At 38.8% G+C, this 21,070-nt stretch overlaps 3 protein-coding genes across 11 annotated transcripts; all 3 read right to left on the reverse strand.

Annotated features, from left to right (window-relative positions):
* Positions 1-12: 12 nt before the first annotated feature.
* Positions 13-2,172, reverse strand: LOC100616092 (axin; the record flags this gene model as incomplete). The annotated part of the gene is given in 6 exon segments (NM_001279315.1): positions 13-21; positions 23-481; positions 564-827; positions 888-1,070; positions 1,228-1,333; positions 1,406-2,172. Coding segments are annotated over 6 exon segments (1,788 nt in total), but the record flags the coding sequence as incomplete, so codon positions are not given.
* A 640-nt stretch (positions 2,173-2,812) lies between these two features.
* Positions 2,813-6,423, reverse strand: LOC109580476 (uncharacterized). The gene is made up of 6 exons (XM_019993695.1): positions 6,137-6,423; positions 5,835-6,000; positions 5,568-5,738; positions 3,761-4,110; positions 3,374-3,706; positions 2,813-3,198 (listed from the first exon to the last, which is right to left on the reverse strand). The coding sequence occupies exons 1-6, from the start codon at positions 6,271-6,273 to the stop codon at positions 3,069-3,071; spliced, it is 1,287 nt and encodes a 428-aa protein (XP_019849254.1). The 5' UTR covers positions 6,274-6,423; the 3' UTR covers positions 2,813-3,068.
* Positions 6,424-6,613: 190 nt separating this feature from the next.
* On the reverse strand, positions 6,614-21,011 carry LOC100639772 (early endosome antigen 1-like). Of its 9 annotated transcripts, none has more exons than XM_019993687.1 (39): positions 20,804-21,011; positions 20,533-20,747; positions 20,250-20,399; positions 19,659-19,730; positions 19,544-19,609; positions 19,311-19,400; positions 19,167-19,241; positions 18,881-19,114; positions 18,760-18,828; positions 18,453-18,701; positions 18,292-18,357; positions 18,074-18,232; positions 17,834-18,025; positions 17,666-17,731; positions 17,538-17,603; positions 17,405-17,476; positions 17,256-17,330; positions 17,114-17,203; positions 16,538-17,044; positions 15,217-15,282; positions 14,412-14,552; positions 14,178-14,363; positions 13,559-13,852; positions 13,054-13,122; positions 12,690-12,995; positions 12,451-12,525; positions 12,074-12,361; positions 11,796-11,912; positions 11,509-11,592; positions 10,896-11,276; positions 10,102-10,311; positions 9,679-9,753; positions 9,246-9,329; positions 9,042-9,173; positions 8,290-8,458; positions 8,040-8,241; positions 7,653-7,844; positions 7,487-7,592; positions 6,614-6,890 (listed from the first exon to the last, which is right to left on the reverse strand). In XM_019993687.1, the coding sequence occupies exons 1-39, from the start codon at positions 20,895-20,897 to the stop codon at positions 6,801-6,803; spliced, it is 5,874 nt and encodes a 1,957-aa protein (XP_019849246.1). In that variant the 5' UTR covers positions 20,898-21,011; the 3' UTR covers positions 6,614-6,800. The 9 variants fall into 9 exon arrangements, with proteins under 9 accessions (XP_019849246.1, XP_019849245.1, XP_019849247.1 ...); XM_019993686.1 differs by having other exon boundaries at positions 17,532-17,603; XM_019993688.1 differs by lacking the exon at positions 19,167-19,241 and having other exon boundaries at positions 17,532-17,603.
* Positions 21,012-21,070: the final 59 nt, after the last annotated feature.

The following is a 21,070-nucleotide window of genomic DNA, read 5'->3' on the forward strand; positions in this document are numbered from 1 at the left end:
TCTCTCTCTTTCTCTCCTTCCCTTACCGTGAATGATGATGCGACTGTTGTCTTGATTCGTCATTCGAGTCCCCGTAAAGAGGATGCGGTCTTCTCGGAACAAAGAACTCAGAATTAGACGAGTGAGAGGTAGCAGTGAAACAAGACGACGAATCGTCAGAAGAATAAGCCCCAGGATAATTAGCATATGATCTCCGTCCATTGTTATGATAAGGATTGAGCTCATCAGATGGGACAGAATTATTCATAAGCATTGTAGCCACAAGCTGAGCCTGAGCTTCTCTCTCTGACTGTTGACTGGTGACACGTTGCTGATTCTGAAGATAAGCATGGACACGATTAGAGAGTCTGCTGTTATGCCCACTGCTGGGTCCAGGCCCACCACTTCCACTGGAAGGAAGGTTGCTCTCCCCAACTCCACTATCACTGATGTAACTGGAGGCAGAGCTTGACATAAGTGTTGAGGATCTCTTTTGTCTGACCTATGAAACATGAAGAGTGTGATGTAACTACTGCCTCCTTTTTATGTCTCCCCAGTGTGTCTCCTCTCTCTCTCATTCTTACCTGGCTAGCAATGTCAAGGTCTCTCAGAGCTTCTTGTATCTCTTTCAGTCCAAAGCTGATGAGATGATGCGAGGGTGCACCAGAAGTCGATGAAGGAGGCGTGTCGGATGATTCCACTGTTGTCCTCTTCCCCACGGACTGCTTGTGAGGAGGGGGAAGAGAGAGGGGAGGAGAATGGAGTCCATCGTCAGCTCCAGCAGCAGTTCCTTCGTCATCAAAACACACATATTTAATGGCCTCTGGTGTATCAAACCAATCTATTGACTGTGGAAAGAGACAGAGAGATAACGGATTTCATGTCAATGTGGTCAAATAATTACAAACCATTATGTCCTCGTAGGATTTCCCTGCTATCCTTGCTATATTTCTTGCTCTCTGCTTCATTGCCGTCCTGTCTCTTTGAACGGCACTGAGCTTCTCGCAGACGATCTCGTAGAACTGGTTCTGTGTCAATACTTTGTTCCTTGATATGTGTGTGGTCGGTCCTGCATATTGCTGCCTTCGAGGCTACAACAAAAAGGAAGAAAGACAAAGGAGACATATAAAATCAATTGGCAACATATAACAGTGCAATAACAACACCATTAAAAATAAAATTAAGAGGAGAGTAATAAGAGAAACACACACGCATACGCACATAAATAGGACAAGTATTATTAATTACATGTGATGATGAGTGTTCAGTGTCAGAATGAGCATTCCTGGGAGTATAAACAGATTTGGTGTGGTGCGGTAAACACAATACTTGCGTATGAGTTGACCCAACATCCCTTAAATGGATTAAATGAAAGAGAGAGAGAGAGAGCCGATTACGTACAACATAAGGTTAAAATGTCACTTACTCTGATGCAAAACTGGTAACAGAGGTTGAATCGTCGCTGGAATGTAGCGACCCGCCATTTCTATAGCGAGACGGCTGAAAGCCAATATCCCCGCTCACAGACCCATACATGTTCTGTGTGGGACCACGCGTGGGGAACTGAGAGCATTCTGAGAAAGAGTCAGAACAGAGAAACTGCTGAAGTTCATTGACTTCCATTTGGTTATACACCTCTTGCTGAGCCTCAAGGAACAGTGTGTAACCAGGGGGAGAGCCAAGCTGTACTATTGTACAAATTTTTCTTTTTGTTGCCTCTAGGATGGAGACGTGAAGTGGAGCAGAGCTTTTTAGGAAACGACAGTAGATGGCTTTGGCAGCTTTGATGCCTTCGAGGGGCATCTGCGTGTGATAATACTCGCATGCCAGCCAGAACTGGAGGTTACGGGTAATGCACTGATCCTTTAGGAACCGCCTGAAAAGCATAAAGGATCTATACTCCCCGAGGACTTCTTTCAAAGGAACAGAGTTAGAGGGTGTCCCAATATAAGGCTCTGGCACTTCGTATCTCCCTCCTCCTCCTGCTCCATTGTCGCCATTAGTGGTGGTCTCTGGCGCCGGGCCTGATACTACACTGGCCGTTGGTGCTGGTGGTCGCTGTTCTTCCTCGTCGTACTCGACAACACTTAGTTCCTCGTCGTCTTCTTCATCAGTCCCTGGCTCTCCTCCTATCCGCTGTAGAGCCTCCTCGAGCGCTAACTCGTGATCGTTACCACTTACTATCGCGGCCATGACAGAGTTGAGAATGATAGCCGGCCTCTGGAATTATTATATTTAAAATAATAACAGGTCCTTTCCTTGAACTCTCTCTTTAAAAACGAGGAACTGGTGTTCTCCTGCCTCTTCTAACAGTTGGAAAAATAGGAATATTAATAATAGACGGATCCTCTCCCTTTTTTGTGGCTAGAGGGGCGGTCGGGGCAGTGCCTGTTAATACTACAGTGTGTACTATACACGCCTGGAGTAGAGTTTCAAAGGATTGTCGGATGCAAACAATAATACTTTGATAATATGACGACAAAGCTGAGCCGCCGACCACCAATCAAAACGTTCCTGGTCCCTTGTTGTAGCACATCATGCTGTAAATGGAGGGCAGTATTAGTGGGAGTGGCACTTGTAACGAGCCACGCCTATTAATGAATAATTGACCACCCACTCATGAATAAAGTAATTAGTGGGAGACTGCTCTTTGAGGCATAAAATGATAAAGAGTTTTCCTAATGATGAATAATGTAAGAATAATAAGCAGCTCCTTGTGATAAACACCATACTCCCTTTGATGAGCTAATAAAGGTTTGCTTTTCTCTGCTTGAAGCATCACAAAGGACCCCGCTGTGTTCCAAATGTTAGCTTTGCTGCTTTGATAACAGACTTTGTTTTCATCATTGTAAAACGAGCCATCAAAAATAAAAATAAACTCACAATCACACACCAAAACATGTATCAATTGGAGCAATAATAATAATAATAATAATAATAATAATAATAATAATAATAATAATAGTTATAATAACAAAATAATAATAATATATTAATAATAATATTATAATGTAACAAAGATAAAAAGTGCCTGTCAAATTGGCTGCCAGAGAGTGAATGTGCAATTGCACGCCAACTGAGAGCAACACCTAGTCTCTCTCTATTTTTTCAACATGTCCAACTATGCTACCATTGTACAGTGGGAGTACTTGCATGTCCTCTGTTGCTTCTTCCAATATCACATCGCTTAGTTCTTCGCAGTACTTTTTAAAGAAATATCTATATTGTCATGGCGAAACAAAGTATGTCATCATTATATCCTCCATCCCTCTCCTTCTCTCATTTCTCCCCTCAACCCACTAATTCAAAAGTATGCAAGCTCTATGACTGCAATCATGACTGGCATTAGTCTCATTAAGAGAACATACACACATACAAAGCATTTCAAACAAACCTGTACGATCCTTTCCTTGCAAATATGTCATCCTTAAATTGTCTCAGTGTCAACACTGGGGCTACCAGATTAATTCTTTTGGCAAAAGTGTTCTTTGAAGTGTCTATTGTGTATGCTACCAATAAAGACTGAGATGGAGGAGGGAGAGGGAGGGGTGTAGCAGCAGTAGAGTTTGTCCCAACTGGTAATAAGGATTGTGGAGCAGAGGAGAGAGGGTGGACGGTGTGGTAGGGGAGAGGAGAAGAGCGGTGGGAGGGATGCTGATGACGTGAGTGGTGAGGCTGATGATGAAGAGAACCAGAGTAGAAAGAAGAGGAGGAGGAGGGGACTGGGCTATTTATTAGTAATACATAAATAATATAATACACACGAAATGAGTTCACATACCTTGTAAAGTCTGGAATGGACAGAGAAGGTGGATGATGATAATGCTGTGTGATTGATGTTGTTATGTGTCTAGGGCCATCAGGAGAAGGGCCCACTACTGGTGGTACAATGCTATTGTACTCCAGTGAACTATGATAAGAATGCTTTGATGAACATGTTGATTGGTTCAATAGACAGTCTTGCTGTTCGTCCATTGATCTCAGATCGGAGTATGACTGTCCTAGGTAGCTGAATCCTAGCCCACTGTCACTGCAGGATGGCTCTCTCTGGTTTGTCGTCGTGGATTTCTCTTCGGGCGATAGTGAGATGAATTTCCTATTGGAGTCTGGTGCATCACTCCAATCTAATGACTATAGAGAAAAGAAAAGGATTTAATACCAACGCTTCTCTGAATAGTGTATGTGTGTGTGTGTGTGAATGCAAATAATGTTTGCTATTGCAATATTATTGCATTTTAATAGCCTGGAGTAGTGCGGTCATTACTATGCATAATACATTCTCCCACAAAAATTGAACACACGATTTAACGATACAATCTATGGGTTATCCTTTCACAAGTGCACTATAATGATAATAAATGTACGTGCTTGTTATGTAATGCGAATGCTTTGTGCATGCCAATACTAAGTTGAAAGGCACAGATGGTAGCAGTGGATGTGCAGTTATAATAATACTAATGTAGCCATGTACTTAAAATGTTTAGCTACTAGCTCTTTAATGGTATCAAAGGAACAAGGATTATTTAGCGCATGTCGTTAAAGAAAGACGAACAGGGAGGGTGAGTCAATAAAAATAGTAGTACTATTACAATAATAAAAGAGCAACTCCTTTGCCTTTGTGTCACATACACTATCAATACTTCAAAGACAAGGACTGTATAGATAAGGGAGAGAACAAATGAGTATTGATTTAATATAGGCCAATACTACAGCACTGGAGTCATCAAAGCTTCCAGCTGTGTACGTATACAGTATATAGATAACAGTGGGGGAATCGTATAATACTATTCTGTTATAAATCTTAAGATAATCAAAGGCTAGTTCTGTACTGATAGAGGCAAGGTACCAGCCCTAGTATAATAAATTTTATATGTTATTACAGCTACGCAGTGATAAGGCCAACCGTCTTCAAAGGCAAGTTGTATATAGCATGGAATTACATTATCAGTGTAGCAATTAGTACTACTTCGTGAGCTATTAAGCTGTAAAGGATAAGCCAGTCTTCAAAGGCAAGTTGTGTACATAGGAGAGGAAGAAATGAATTGCATAGTATAATAATTAGCTCTCTTCTACACTGTATTGGTAGCTATGTATAGTATTATATCAAAGAGTGGAAAGAGAATGAAATTTTAGCTAATTCATAGCCGGATAGCTGAGTACTATTTGAAAATGAGTAATAAAACAATAATAACACAAGCAATTATTACAACACGTAAATAAACCATCAAAATACGCCTTTCAGAGAAAGACAGGGTTATTGTTATTGCATTTTAATTATATACCGGGTAAATATACCAAGGGGACCCATTCAGAATGATAATGGGAGATCAGACATTAACAATCAATGCAAATAGGCAAAATACAATAAGAGACGACAGCCAAGAGACAGAATTATGAGACATAAAGGATAACACTATCAAATGGACACTATATAGAGGAAGGGAGAGACTTCTTTAATCATGTATAAGTCATAGGTACAAAGGAAATTATCATTACAAAAAGGAGAAGGGGGACGAAGAATATTAATAATGTTTATAGGCTTGTTACTTAATCAGGATCATTAGGTTACTATCAAAATACAGGCATACCATAATGTCTTTGATTGGTTTACCCAGCTGTCTGGCAAGGGTTTGAGCTCGGAGCTTCAGTTGGTGTCTCTCTCTTGCAACACTCTCCAATTTCTCGTACACCATCTGAGAGAAATCGGTTTGAGTTAGGATCGAGTCCTTGGAATTATTGACAGTTTGTGCTCGACGAGACTACAATGCACAGATAGAGAAGAATAAGAGACAGTTATTAGCATTTGTAGTACATGGAAAACATCTACATATATTATGATAAGATTTTGTTCTCACCGAGCGAGGAGGTAAGAAAGCAGTTCGCACCGTCTGGGAACGCGTAGCCCCAGGGCCTCCTGCTTCAGCTGATGATGACTGACGGACTGAACCAGATCTAGGCGGCATGCACAGCAAACGCACGCCAGCAGAAGCAACTGATTGTCCAACGATACTAGTATCTCGTCTATACGAATAAATAAAAACAAAAACAATAATGTAAATAAAAAGCCCTATTTTTTCATAACGATAATCATTGCTGTACATTTGTGTGGATCCAACTACATGTAGCTCCCATGTGGAGGATTTCCCGGGATACTTACCGGGAATAGTCCGTTGGGATTTCTTCGGTAGAGGAGACAGTACTGCTGGTGTCTTCAGGCTCAGACTCGTTCGAGTGGTCTCCTTGAATTCGCCTCAGTGCTTCCTCTAGCGCTAGCTCAGGATCGCTGCTAGCCATAGATACATGTAGATGAGGATTATACAGAAACTCTTAGTGTTCCACTCTCCGCTTGATCGCCTTTTCTATAGAGGCAGCATCAAGTATCTGATCTGCAGGAGCAACTGTGACACTGAGAGGCAGGCGTGGACTGACTGGCATTTAGTTAGTACAGTGCATTGGGCGGTTGACGTATAGACACTGATCAAAGTGACCGCACCATTCCATTTGCAATTGCTATATGAAAACAATGGAGGACCTTTTTGATGTAATAATAATAGAACGCTAAACCTCTCCCACGACCTTCCTCCATCGATCCATAAATACAAAACCGCCCCTAATTAGTACGAATCCAAAAACGTTATGATAACAAGTCAGTTTTATGTGGGAATTAATTACACTCAAAAGAAAAATGAAAAAATAAACCATTATTATTATTATTATTACGAGAAGAAGGCCAGCAATAATAATAAATTGAATATGTTTGTATGACAAAATTTTATTAATAATTGTAATGGGGGAATGAAAAAATCTTTAAGTTGACTATTTCATGAAGAGGTGCTTTTCAATTTGGTAAGAGTCAGCTCACGTACTCTATTAGTCCAGTATTCACTGCTTTCCTGAAGCTGAATTGATAGCTAAAACAAGCAAAATACATAAAAGTTAATACTGCATTAGTAGTGACTGATAATTTGTAACTACTACTCCCCCTCCAAAGGGTATTTTGCTCCAGGCCCACCTGACATTGGGTAATCAAAGGCATTTGGCCCAACTCAAAAGAATTAGCTCAAAAATTTTGTAGAACATAAGGAGATTACGCTACACATTCACACAGGTATGGTACATTACAATACTATTGTTTGAAAAACTGCCAAATTTTGTATGGAAAATGGTTCAAAAGTACTGTATGATCATTACATTTTTAAAATCATTATGCTAAGAAGTTTCAGTAAGTAATAAGATGCTCATAAGCAAAAAACTTGCAACATAATACATGTACCATACAATCGTATGTACATGTACATGTATATACCTATACATGCTAGTATGTGCTTATAATGCTGGAAATAAGCACTTTTTATTGTACACGTACATGTACATGTACTTGTACAAGTACATGTACATGTAAATGCTACATGTACATGTACATGCACATGAGTAATCATTGTACATGTAATAAAAATGCCCAATGGGTTTGCTTCAATTCTTTTATCCCAGGGCCTCCCATACTCACCTCTGCTGATCGCCTAATCCAATACTGTTTATCCATCTCATCTGAGGAATCAACAGTCGGACTAGAGTAACCAGAAGTATCCATAACACTAGCGCTAGCGCCTGACCTGAATAGGATACATGTCAATAATAAAAGGAGAGAGAATAATAAATAATTCATAACATACATTCCTTTTTCGAGGGTGGCCTGATATTGGAGGTCTAATTTACGAAGGCTATTAGGAACAGAGTGGCCATTCGTAGATGGGGCATTAGGCGAGGTCTGCTCTTTTTGCTGGAACTGTGATTTCAATGTTTCGGTCTCAGCCTGAGCCTCCCTCTTTTGTGCTTTGAGTGAGCTTATCTCATCATCTTGTTCCCTATAACAGCATGAAGGAGGTAAGAAGTACATGTACATGTATATCTAGAAGAATATGTACATGTACATGTACATGTACATGTACAAGTATTCATGCAAGTACCCTTTAGACTACAAGGGTACTGTGCATAATACATGTTCATGTACACATGCTGTATGCATAGAAACTACGAATATGACAGTGGGCCTTCTGTACTTTATTTTGTTGATGAGTCCCTCACTAGAGGATCTCTGTGTATCCGCCCAGTCACTGATCTGTCCTACCACTGTGTCGTAGTCTTTCTGTAACGAGGAGAACTGCTTGTGCTGACGATCAAGCTTCCTCTGAGAATGAGACAGTTCCAGTTTCTGTTGGGAGTGGCTCCTAACCAGTGAGCTGTAGTGCTCCTCTAACGTGCCTATAGCAAAGAAATAAATAATCATAATATTATTATTCTATCACTGACTTAATTTGTGGAGGAGTTTCCTTTTCTCTTGTTCGACGCTCACGAGAGCTTGTTCAGTCTCTTCGAGTCTCTCGGTGGTCGTGTTTAGCTGTATCTCAAGTAAGGAAACCTTCTCATTTAGCATCTGTAGCCTTTTCTGTGTCGCCTTTCTATCACTATTCTGCTGTGCCTAGAGGGGGTAATAGATAAGCACATGCACATGCACATGTACATACGCATGTACATGTACATGTATATACATATGCATAAAGAATTACTACAAAGGAGTAAACATGCTCCAGAGAAAAGCAATACATGTACAGTACATGTGTACATGTAATTACTATTATAGTCGTGGCATCGCTGCATGTACATGTACATGTAAAAACATTCAGTAGGTGCAGCAAATAGAATTTTAATAAAGACACAGAGTGTCAGCTAAGTGACGCTTCCAGTTTAAAAAGCTGATATAATGTGTCTCAAAGAGAACACATCAAATAGATTCTTGTGCCAAATCAGTAACTGAGACAAGATTCTTTAGATGCATGCATAATAGCGATGATGTAATAACGACGTAATCCCAATATAGTAAACATATTGAATGCACTTTAAAACACTAACTGTCAGAAGCCAGAACACATCATAAACTTTACTTAATAATTGGGAAAAATTCATCACAAATACTTGCTAAATAAAAGGAATATTCATACTAATGTACATGTGCATGTAAGGTCACTATGGTGGATTGTTGAATGTAGTACAACTATACTAACCTTTCCACTTGTTCTCAACACATCCAGTTCTGTTTGAGTCCTTTCCAGCTCCTTCAGTGAATCCTTGTATCGACTATCAAGCTCTGATGCTCTCTTCTTACATAACTTTAGCTCTTTGTGGCACTCTTCAAGCTAGAGAGGGAGAGAGAGAGAGATTGAAGATTTTAAAGTGTCTTAAATTTGGTTTTGGTGTTACTTGAGTACCTGTGCTGAGATGACAGTGTCTTTCTCAATGAGAACAGAGTGCTCTGACAGAAGTTGATCATACTCTAAACATTTTGAATCATACTAGAGAGTGAGAGGAGAGAGAGAGAGGAGAGGTGGGGGAGGAAAGGGAGGGAGGGAGTGGGAAATAATTGTGTGAGTATCAGTTTCACCACTTAAGCATACATGGCAAAAAAGTACACGTACATGTACATACATGTACATGTACGTGTACATAAACACGCACATTATTTCGTACAAATAAAATAATATCTCGTTACAATGTGACAGAAACTATTGGCTTCGCTTTGCCCTGTACGTCTACAGTGTACATGTACATGTACAGTGTACATGTACATGTACAGTGCACATGTACCCTGTACATGTACACATGTACAGGGTACATGCAAATGCGTGCTCACTCACAACTCACCAATGAGCGTAAACTATTTGAAGTGTCTTGTACACTTTGCTGGAGGCTATCCTGCTTTTCTTTCATTGCCCTAATCTGTCCAATGAATGCAGACAGAAATAATAAAGTCAAAAGAAGGGAATTAGTTAGGCCCATTAGTTTAATCAGACCACCTGTCCCTCTGCCCTTTGAAGAGTTATGCAAGATAAATACACTTCTTATGTGGTTAATATCCTCCCCCACTGACTTGTGCATTTTTCATTTGGGGTTATTTCTATATGCCTGATCCATGCATCTACCTCCCTCCCTCCCTCTTAGGGCTATCATACACTATGAAACTTTGTTTAATGAAACATCTTTTATACAGGAGTCAATGGAGCTTGAGGCATGTTTCATGAAGTTGAAATTCAAAGTTTCATAGTGCATGGTGGCCTTTAATTGTACCTCTTCTTCTAGTTGTCCATTAATGCAATGAAGTGTGTGGCACTTCTCTTGAGAGAGACTAAGTTCCTCGAGTCTTTTCTCCGCCAATACCTCAGATTCGTTCCTGTCGGCTCTAGCCCGTGACTCTTGTCTCTTTAACTCTTCCATGAGTGCCAGTGCTTCTGTTAGTTCTTGATGCATGGACTGATACTTACTGCTGTCTTCATCCAACTGGGGGAATGGAGGGGAAGGAAAGGGAGAGAAAAATAGAGAAGAAGAATAAAAAATATGTACATGTACATGTACATGTGTATGCTCCATAAGCTACTGTACAAGGTTTGGTAATGTAAATGTAAATTTTAAAATGTAAAATTTTCAAAAAACTTTTAAAATTTGTAAAAAAATACAATTTTGCTCAAAATCAGCTCAAACTTTCTACACAACATAAGTCAGAAAACATTATTAAAATAGAAATTCCTCTCCCAGTCATTTTTGGTGAAATTTGACTAAAGTTCCTGTACTATAGTACAGGGATTTTGAGTAACTTTAAAAAATTGGTTAAAAAATCAAATTTTACTGGAATCAGCTCAAACTTGCTACGCAACATAAGAGCAAGTACATCAGAAAAAATTATAAAAATGAAGATTTCTCTCATAGTCATTTTTGGTAAAATACAAGTACCATGCACATGTACACATGGTCTTTGACCAGATTTTGAGCAACTTTAAAATTCACTGAAGGCTGAATACCATGCCAAAATCCTGTGGGAAACCCTACATGTACACACCATGTACATCAAGTACTGATGAACCCACTTGTTCGTGAAGGTTAGACATTGCTTCTTCAATATGTCCTTTCTCTAGTCTCAGTCTCTCATTCTCAGTCTCTAGTCGTACGACGGTCTCACGAAGATTATCCGTCAAACTGTCCACTCCTCCAAGAGCTTCACTGAGTCTTGATCTCAGGGAGCGTGAGGTTGACCTCTCCACCATGAGCTGGTCTTGAAGACTTGTCACTGATAATTGATTATCCACAGTGAGCTTATTGCTCTTGATCAGGGCTTTTTCAAGAGCACTGCAAATGTCCTCAGCTTCCAATTGAAGTTTTATCACTTGCTCTGCTAGAATCTCTTTCTCCCTTTCACTCTCTGCCAGCTCTCTTTGAACAGCGTCTAGTTTGACCCTATTACCATTAACCTAAGATAAAAGATGAAATATAAGCCTTGATAACAAACTGACATGTACATGTACATGTGTACATGTACATGCGTACGTGTACATGTACATGCATGTGCATGTACAATACATGTAGAATGTAGATTAATGTAGCTTTCATCTAGCAGTTCAAAGTCTGCCGTGTTTTCTTAAACTTTCTTTAATCATTGTGATTATGTATATGTACACATGTACCAATTTGTCCAAAGCTTACTTTCTTGTCCAAAGTGTTGCAGAGGTCCTGTGATAATGCAAGGCTTGTCTCTAAATCATTTATTATCCTCTGTCTCTCCTTAACCTGGAGTAAAAGGGACACATACATGTACATGTATTATGATTGTATATGTACATGTACATGTATGCATGTACATGTACATATTAATAAAGCTTGCTGTACAAAAAATAAAAGAGCTAGGTTTACAGGACACAATGAACATAAAGGTATCGTTGAAAGAGAAGTGATACTGGACAAATAAGGATAGGAGCAGAGAGTCTGCTTACCTCATGTGAAGCATGAGAATGTGTCTCCAGTAGTCTAGCGGTCTCCTCTTGGAGTGTTGACAGTAATTGATCCCTTTGAGCTAGTCTGGCCTGTATATCTGTCGGATTACTCATTGTCTGAAAATGTAGAGAAAGAGAGAGGCTGTGAAGCATGCACACACACACACACACACACTTTGAAATTGACTACCAGCCCCACCCACCGTTTGCTGATTGGGATGATACACCCACACAAATAATGAATAAATTTATACATGCAAACTTCTTAGTACATGTACCTCTTCTATGTTTCCTCCCACCAGCTGGTTAATGATGTCAATCAGTAGTGCTCTCTCTTCATCCAATTCATTGAGCCTGCTTTCACAATCCTTCTCCAGCTCACTCTCCAGGTGGTCAATGACTTCTCTTGCTTCTCTCAGCTCTTCTTCCACTGCCTCCAGTTGATTCAGTCTCTCTTCCTGTACCCTCTCACCTTCTTTCAGTACCAGGGAGGTTTGGTTGTGGAGGGACCACAGATCAGTAGCTTCATCTTCTACTTGCTTTATTCTGGCATCACGCTCTTTTATCTGGAAAAAGAGAGAGAGAGAGGGGGGGGGAGAGAGAGAGAGCAGGAGAGGTAATCGCTAATAATGTACATGTACACATGTTGCTTTACCTGTTGTCTCAGTGATTCTAATTCTTCCACACTGCACATCATGGCACTCTTCAGTTTCTCTTGTAGCTCTCTCATCTACAACACACAAAACATTATCAAAAGTAAATACAGAGAAATTTAATTTTCAGGTACATGCACAGCACAAATGCACAATCGACACACAACAATTGGCATATCCATGGAAAGTACAGCATGATTGATGTACTAATAATCTAATATCCTCTACCAATGGACTGTACCTCCTGGCAGGATATCTCATAGCTATTCTTAGTATCCTCAATCTCTTCTCTCAGTATATTCAATGCTGATTTATTCTTAGTCAGTAGTTCCTCTTGGCCCATGAGGCTTGTTGATTGTGCCTGTAGCAGTGACTCCAGTACAACCACACGAGCTGAAGACTGGTCCAATTGACTAGTTAGCACAAGCTCACGTCCTGTGAGCTCTGCAATGGTTCCCTGACTCTCTTCCAGTTGAGCATTCAACTCTGACCACTTCTCTCTCAAACTGGACACGTCCTCTTCTAGTTTCAGTGCTACTTGATCAACCTTTAGTAGAGATGACACACAATGTACAAGTGAATGGACTAAAGACTGAGGAGCTCACATTGTTTGGTTGGTCAGTGCTCCAGTCACCCACTTCGTTGACTGTAGGAGACGTGGAAAGGCTTGACAGCTAGAAAATGCACACACATACAGTACATGGAAATGATGATATCATTTATTGGTATGATTACAAGAACAAATTACATGTACTGTACATGCATTTCAAAGAAAAGAAATTCTAAACTCATTTTCAAGTAATAACGATGAGAGGCACGTGTGCATGTACACGCGTATCGATGCACTGGAACTAATACACAAAAATGTAAACACACAATAATTATTAATTACATGTGTACAAATTGTGAACTGGAATAAGCTGACATCACATATTGGCTATTCTAACTACAGCTTATTCTGAGCCCAAGTTACATGTACAGTGTACATAAATCATTTTCTAAAATGTGCTTAATTATTCCAAAATGTGTCTAATTATTCCAAAATTGGCTTTAAAGTCTTTATACATTGATCTACATTATACATGTACATGTACATGTCTTTGGTCTTACTTGTAGTCTGGTTGCATTGATTAGTGAGAGAACACGCTTCATCTGAGCCTCTTTACCAGCTGACTCTGTCTGAGCTTTGTGAGTATCCAGTTTAGCGTCTCTCAAAGAATCCTGCAGCTCCTTTATTGTCATCACCACCTCCTCATAAACTGAGTCCAGTTTGTCTCTCTGGGTCCTAAGCTCTTGGTTCTCATCAGTTAGTTGCTGGATCTTAGCTTCGTGTATCAATATCTCTGCACTAAGCAAAGACTGTTCGGTTTCTAGATCTGTTGTCGATGAATCTTTATTCATCATCTGAATTAAAAGAAAAACAATTTAATAATTAGAATGTATGACATACATGTACATGTGCATTATATATCAATAGCAACATAATAAAATTAATTAATAAGATTTGTACATATTTAGACTTATGATGCATTCAGGAAATATTTCAACATACACAAAAACCAGTCAACCAGAAACATGACAGGTTTCAAAATAATAAAAAATGAATTATTACAAATGATAAATATGAACCATATATGTACAAGTATCTTTATTTCTGCAGGTGTACATGTATGTATACATGTACATGTACTGTACATACATGTACATGTACATGTATAACTGCTCTTACTTGTGGTAGTGATCTTATTTTTGATTGAAGGAGTTCCATTTCTTGAAGAGCAATCTCTTGTGCCTTCTCTAACTCCCTAACCTTTTCTCTTTCTCTTTCCACCTCATTAATCAGTTCATCTCTCTCCTCCCTCAACTGCTCGGTCTGACTCGTAGAATCACTCACCTCGTCGTCACGGTTACTCGCCTAGAAACGGGAGGTAACCATAGTAACGAAGGGTGATAGGTGGCGTACCTTGTTCCAGTAGTACTTCCTGATGTTTGATTGTGACTCATTGAGGAGGAGCTCACGATTGTGTTCTGATTCTTGTAACTGATACTCCAGTTCCTGTACTCTAGTCTCAAGCTCTGCTATGTGACAGTCTCTCTCAAATATCTGGAAGGAAGAATAGAGTCCATACAGACAAAATGACATGCCCTCAGAGAATTAATATTGAATTTCTTCCATGCATGATGACAGTTTGTAGAACATATTACATGGTACATGTATTTCATCACAGCTCAGAGAATTCTCTCAGCTGAAACCAAAAACCATGACTAGTACATGCATGTGCATGTACATGTACATGTACATTAATGATTAAAAAATGGAGCGTAAATCTTTGTACATGTAGTACATGTAAATGGCATATTTTACAGCCAAGAACATTGTTATTTCAATATACCGTACATCTATGTACATGTACATGTACATGTAATACCTTAAGCCTACTATTATTTGCGTCTACTAATTTTAGCGAAATCAGCAAAAGTCATGTTTAGCGTTACTAATTTTAGCATTTTTAACCAAATTAACTATAAATAATAACCATTGTAATGAATAATAATTATTTTGGCGTCTATTTAATTTAGCGGTTTAAAGCTCTCTCGCTAATTATAGCTAAATTTAGTAGACGCTAAAAATAGTAGGCTTAAGGTATACAATAGACTACATGCATTACACTGTACCCTGTACATGTACATGTACCCTGTACATGTACATGTACCCTGTACATGTACATGTACATGTACATGTACATGTACACATAATGTTGGTTTACTTGCTGTCTTGACTCTTCCACACTGCACATCATGGCACTCCTCAATTTCTCCTGTAGCTCTCTCATCTACAACACACAAAACATTACATGTACATGTACCGTAAATCCTTAAATAGAAGCCGCATTTGAATAAACGCCGGGGTAGCAATACAATTTAACTATAAATACGCAACACTAGACTAGGAGTGACTCAGTAGTCTAGTGGATAATGCCTGAAGTTCCAGAAGTCAAAAGCATGAGCTCACGGGTTCGAACCCCACTCTGGGCCTAAGTTTTTTAATTTTTTACATATTTTTTCGAGGTCCAAATACCATTTTAGGAAATAGACGCCCAGGCTTTTATTTAAGGAAATACGGTACATGTAATTGTACACATACAAATGAATTAATTATAATCATGATTTTATGCGAGCTAAACAGCATGAGCTTTATGAACTGACAAGTACTACAAAGTACATGTACATACATGTACATGGCTTTTTGAGTAACTTTTAAAATTTGTAAAAAAATCCAAATTTCATCAGAATCAACTGAAACTTGCTACACAACATAAGAACATGTATATGTATCAGAAAATATTATAAAAATGGAAAATGCTCTCCTACTCATTTTTGGTGAAATCTGGCCAAAGTCCCTGTACTATAGTACAGGGACTTTGTCTCAATTTTTGAGTAACTTTAAAAATTTGTAAAAAATCCAAATTTCATCGGAATCAACTGAAACTTGCTACGCAACATAAGAACATGTATATGTATCAGAAAATATTATAAAAATGGAGAATTCTCTCCTAGTCATTTTTAGCAAAATTTGGCCAAAGACCCAGTACTACAGTACAGGGACTTTGTCTCAATTTTTGAGTAACTTTAAAAATTTGTAAAAATTCAATTTTTATCAAAATCAGCTCAAAATTTCTATATAGCACCAGAACATGTACTGTATACGTATAAAAACAAAGGGAAACCCGGATCAGAATACATGTACCGTATATTCTTAAATAAAGCTGGATGCAAATAAACACCGAGGTAGCAATAGAATTGAACTACACATGTACATGTATAAATACCCAAATCTAACTGAGAAATAACTCAGATGCCTTTTAGATACTTCCTTAGATTCCTGAAGTCAAATGCATGAGGTGCCAGGTTTGAATCCCACTCTGGGCCAGAGTTTTATTTTAATTTTTTTGAGGTCCAAATGCCATTTTAGGAAATGGAAGCCCGGGCTTTTATTTAAGGAAATACAGTATGTAGTACATGTACATGTATATGTATGTGCATGCAGTCCACCCATGTACACATTGTACATGTACAATTGAACAGTACCTCCTGGCAGGATATCTCATAGCTATTCTTAGTATCCTCAATCTCTTCTCTCAGTATATTCAATGCTGATTTATTCTTAGTCAGTAGTTCCTCTTGACCCATGAGGCTTGTTGATTGGACCTGTAGCAATGACTCCAGTACAACCACACGAGCTGAAGACTGGTCCAATTGACTAGTTAGTACAAGCTCACGTCCTGTGAGCTCTGCAATGGTTCCCTGACTCTCTTCCAGTTGAGCATTCAACTCTGACCACTTCTCTCTCAAACTGGACACGTCCTCTTCTAGTTTCAGTGCTACTGGTCCCTCTTTGCCAGCTGAGTCTGCACGAGTAGTGTCTGGTACTGCTCTTTTTGTTGTCATGGCAGGATCCAGTTCGTCTCTCTGGGTCATAGGCTCTTGGTTCTCATCAGTTAGCTGCTGGATCTTAGCTTCGTGCATCAATATCTCTGCACTAAGCAAAGACTGTTTAGTTTCTAGATCTGTTGTAGACGAATCTTTATTCATCATCTGAAAATAAATTATAAATAATTTTGATACGTGTACATAACAATAATCTGTAAGTAATTCTCAACTTACAGGTACACGTGCATCTACTTGTACATGTACTTGAGGAACTGAAGACTCCTCCCTTTCTAAACCTGTCGTGGACGAACCTTTATTCATCATCTAAAGATAAGTCAATTTAAAAACGCTATTCATAATACATGTCCTAACTTACAGGTGCTTGTGGTATTGATTGTAATGGAGACCTTTTCCTTTCTAAACCAGTTGTGGACGAACCTTTATTCATCATCTAAAAATACATAAATTGATAATACAGTATGTACTGCACTGCACATGTACAAGTGTTAAAGAGTAACAGCTTACATGAACATGTGCTTGTGATAACAATGACTGTTTCATTTCTAAATCTGTTGTGGACGAATCTTTATTCATCATCTAAAAGTACATATGTACATGCACATGGTGCAAATAAAAAACATGCTCAACTTACATGTACATGTACATGTTGTGGGAATGAAAACTGTTCAGTTTCTAAATCTGTTGTGGTCCTCATGGAGGAATCCTTATGAAATTAAAATGCATGTACAGTGTAGTTTAGAAAGAGTAATGTAGTTCTTAGCTTACTTGTGGCAGTGACTGCAATGAAGAATCCCTCTCTAGACCTGTTGTGGATGAATCCTTACTCATCATCTGAAAAAGTAACAATGTGAAGTGAAAATTAAATGATTGAAAAAGAGAATAATTATGTGTACATGTACAGCTACAAGTACATGTACAAAAATCTTATCTTACATCTATTTGTGGTAGTGATCTTATTTTTGATTGAAGGAGTTCCATTTCTTGAAGAGCAATCTCTTGTGCCTTCTCTAACTCCCTAACCTTTTCTCTTTCTCTTTCCACCTCATTAATCAGTTCATCTCTCTCCTCCCTCAACTCCTCGCTCTGACTCGTAGAATCACTCGCATCGTCGTCACGGTTACTCGCCTAGAAACGGGAGGTAGCCATAGTAACGAGGGGTGATAGGTGACATACCTTGTTCCAGTAGTACTTCCTGATGTTTGATTGTGACTCGTTGAGGAGGAGCTCACGATTATGTTCTGATTCTTGTAACTGATACTCCAGTTCCTGTACTCTAGTCTCAAGCTCTGCTATATGACAGTCTCTCTCAAACACAGGTACATGTACATTTATCTACACAACAAGGCATTGGTTGTAATATGTACATGTACATGTAGAGTATGCTGATTTACTTGTTCCCTGGATTCTTCCGTACTAGATGTCATGAGACTCTTTGGTTTTTCTTGTAGATCACTCATCTGCAAACAAAACACCAAAAAAAAATTCATTTTCAATGTTATAGATATACACGTACATGTACATTACATTCTCTACCCGTTTACATGTACTGTACCTCTTGGTAGGAGTTATCCTTAGTCAGTAGTTCCTCTTGGCCCATGAGGCTTGTTGATTGTGCCTGTAGCAATGACTCCAGTACAACCACACGAGCTGAAGACTGGTCCAATTGACTAGTTAGTACAAGCTCACGTCCTGTGAGCTCTGCAATGGTTCCCTGACTCTCTTCCAGCTGAGCATTCAACTCTGACCACTTCTCTCTCAAACTGGACACATCCTCTTCTAGTTTCAGTGCTACTTGATCAACCTTTAGTAGAGATGACACACAATGTACAAGTGAATGGACTAAAGACTGAGGAGCTCACATTGTTTGGCTGGTCAGTGTTCCAGTCACTCACTTCATTCACTGTAGGAGATGTGGAAAGGCTTGACAGCTACAGTACAAACACAAAATTCATAATAATTACTACGATGCCTTTTAATTACTTGTCTTCTGGTTGAATTGATTAGTGAGAGAAAGCGTTTCATTTGTTCCTCATTGCCAGCTGGTTCTCTCTGAGTATCTGATGGTGCTACTGAGTCCAGTTTGTCTCTCTGGGACCTAGGCTCTTGGTTCTCATCAGTTAGCTGCTGGATCTTAGCTTCGTGCATCAATATCTCTGCACTAAGCAAAGACTGTTTGGTTTCTAAATCTGTTGTAGACGAATCTTTATTCATCATCTAAAGACAAATCAATTTAAAGACACAATTCATAATACATGTCCTAACTTACAGGTGCTTGTGGTAGTGATTGTAATGAAGACTCTTCCCTTTCTAAATCTGTTGTGGACGAATCTTTATTCATCATCTGAAAATAAATTATAAATCATTTTGATACGTGTACATAACAATAATCTGTAAGTAATTCTCAACTTACAGGTACACGTGCATCTACTTGTACATGTACTTGAGGAACTGAAGACTCTTCCCTTTTTAAACCTGTTGTGGATGAATCCTTACTGATCATCTAAAAAATTAATATCAATGTTATGCACATGCACAAAGTACATGTAAAAAATGTATCATTATCTAAAATGTACACACTTTTAAAAAGCACTCGTTAGATAAAAATTACTAACACTCTCCTTTCTCCTCAGTATCATATCTTACTTGCACATGCTGTAAAGAAGGCTCTTGCTCTTCTAAGCCTGTTGTGGATGAGTCCTTATTGATCATCTAAAATACATCGATGTTATATGTAAAAATGAATTCGTACAACATATACTTGTGGTGGTAGTGACTGCACTGAATACTCTTCCCTTTCTAAACCTGTTGTGGATGAGTCCTTACTAAACATCTAAAAATGAATGATTTGAAATGCATGTTATTAATAACACAGCAGTAGTGAATCCTTTGATTACTATTAAGATTATTATTACAGTACTAGTACTATTATGCCATAAATAGATGTTGAGTCAAAATTAAAAAAAAAACATTGAGCACTCTTCTACAAGTGATCTCTACATGTATCGTACAAAATGATTTTATTGGCGAGGAATTAATATTGGTGATTGGTCGTTCTATAAAGAAATTGCCAATATAAAATCCTCCATTTTATTTCAATCTGAGCATGCTCAATGGCTCGTGGCATGGAATCACCAATATAAAATCAGCCAATTTCTTTCCAGAGGTAAATTCATCAAATATTACTCTCACCAATACATCATCTTGTACGGTACTAACAAACAAGGCCACTAACAAACAAGGCCGTGGAATTATACATGCACATGTGTATGTACATGTACATGTACAATGAACATGTAATGTGCGTGAAAATGAACATCGCATTATCGAGTTGTCTTTATTGTCCTTTTACCATTGGAGAGTTCACAGCTTTAGCAAGTTTGTCCTCCAACGTTTTAATCTTCTCCTTGGCTGCCGTCTCCAGCTCACCAAACGTATCCAATAGCTCGTCATAGCTGGACTGTAAGTCATTAACATAGTCTCTCAGGACACGCAATTTAGCCTGTAACAAGTGGGTGGGATAAATAATGATAATTATTAAAAACAAACGGTTAATAATTATTAATAATGAGAAGGTGTGGTTGCATTAGTTATGATATTTACGTTACTAGTCCACGCCCCTTCCCTCCTCTTACTCTAATCTTTTCGCTATCATCAGCATCAAGTGAATCGCTTGAGTCTTCAAACTGCATTGTGGTGGTAACGGATTGCTTGTAGACTTCTCTTAGTTCTAAAATTACATTGTCTTCTTCGTCATCTTCTTCATCATCAGTTGCAGCATCATCATCATCATCATCTTGATCCTCTTCCTCCTCCTCCTCCTCTTCTTCCCTTTCCTCCCATTTTTTAGCTAGAGAAAGAGACAGAAAAGGTTTAGATTAGCCCTATGACCAAATATGGACATACAAGAGGTGCTTTTCTTCTGGTCGGGAGAAGAGTCGACGCTGCTACTGCTCCCACCCCCAGTGGAGCTGCTACTGATATCAAGTGATGATGACATTTACTCCTTCTTTACAATATTAGCTAGGCAATAGCTCTAAAATCCTCCTCACACGTCAATATCGGATTATCAGGAAGGAACGCTATAGGATAATTGGCATGTGCGGTTAATTAATATGGGCGGGGTTGGGAGGGGCCAAAATTAAAATGGCGTGTATCTAGGTGTGGTCAGGC

Source organism: Amphimedon queenslandica, unplaced genomic scaffold (genome assembly GCF_000090795.2).
Source record: "Amphimedon queenslandica unplaced genomic scaffold, v1.1 AMPQUscaffold_13490, whole genome shotgun sequence".
In the NCBI taxonomy this organism is placed as follows: Eukaryota; Metazoa; Porifera; class Demospongiae; order Haplosclerida; family Niphatidae; genus Amphimedon; species Amphimedon queenslandica.

What these genes read in the sequence shown, in the direction of transcription:
- LOC109580476 (XM_019993695.1), bottom strand. Translation starts at nt 6,273, where the DNA reads ATGGCTAGCAGCGATCCTGAGCTAGCGCTAGAGGAAGCACTGAGGCGA. An exon ending in ATCCCAACGGACTATTCCCG is followed by an intron (nt 6,001 to 6,136) that starts GTAAGTATCCCG and finishes TTATTCGTATAG; the next exon opens with ACGAGATACTAGTATCGTTG. An exon ending in AACCAATCAAAGACATTATG is followed by an intron (nt 4,111 to 5,567) that starts GTATGCCTGTAT and finishes TTTTCTCTATAG; the next exon opens with TCATTAGATTGGAGTGATGC.
- LOC100639772 (XM_019993686.1), bottom strand. Translation starts at nt 20,897, where the DNA reads ATGTCATCATCACTTGATATCAGTAGCAGCTCCACTGGGGGTGGGAGC. An exon ending in ATGATAGCGAAAAGATTAGA is followed by an intron (nt 20,400 to 20,532) that starts GTAAGAGGAGGG and finishes CACTTGTTACAG; the next exon opens with GCTAAATTGCGTGTCCTGAG. An exon ending in TGTTGAGAACAAGTGGAAAG is followed by an intron (nt 8,459 to 9,041) that starts GTTAGTATAGTT and finishes TACCCCCTCTAG; the next exon opens with GCACAGCAGAATAGTGATAG.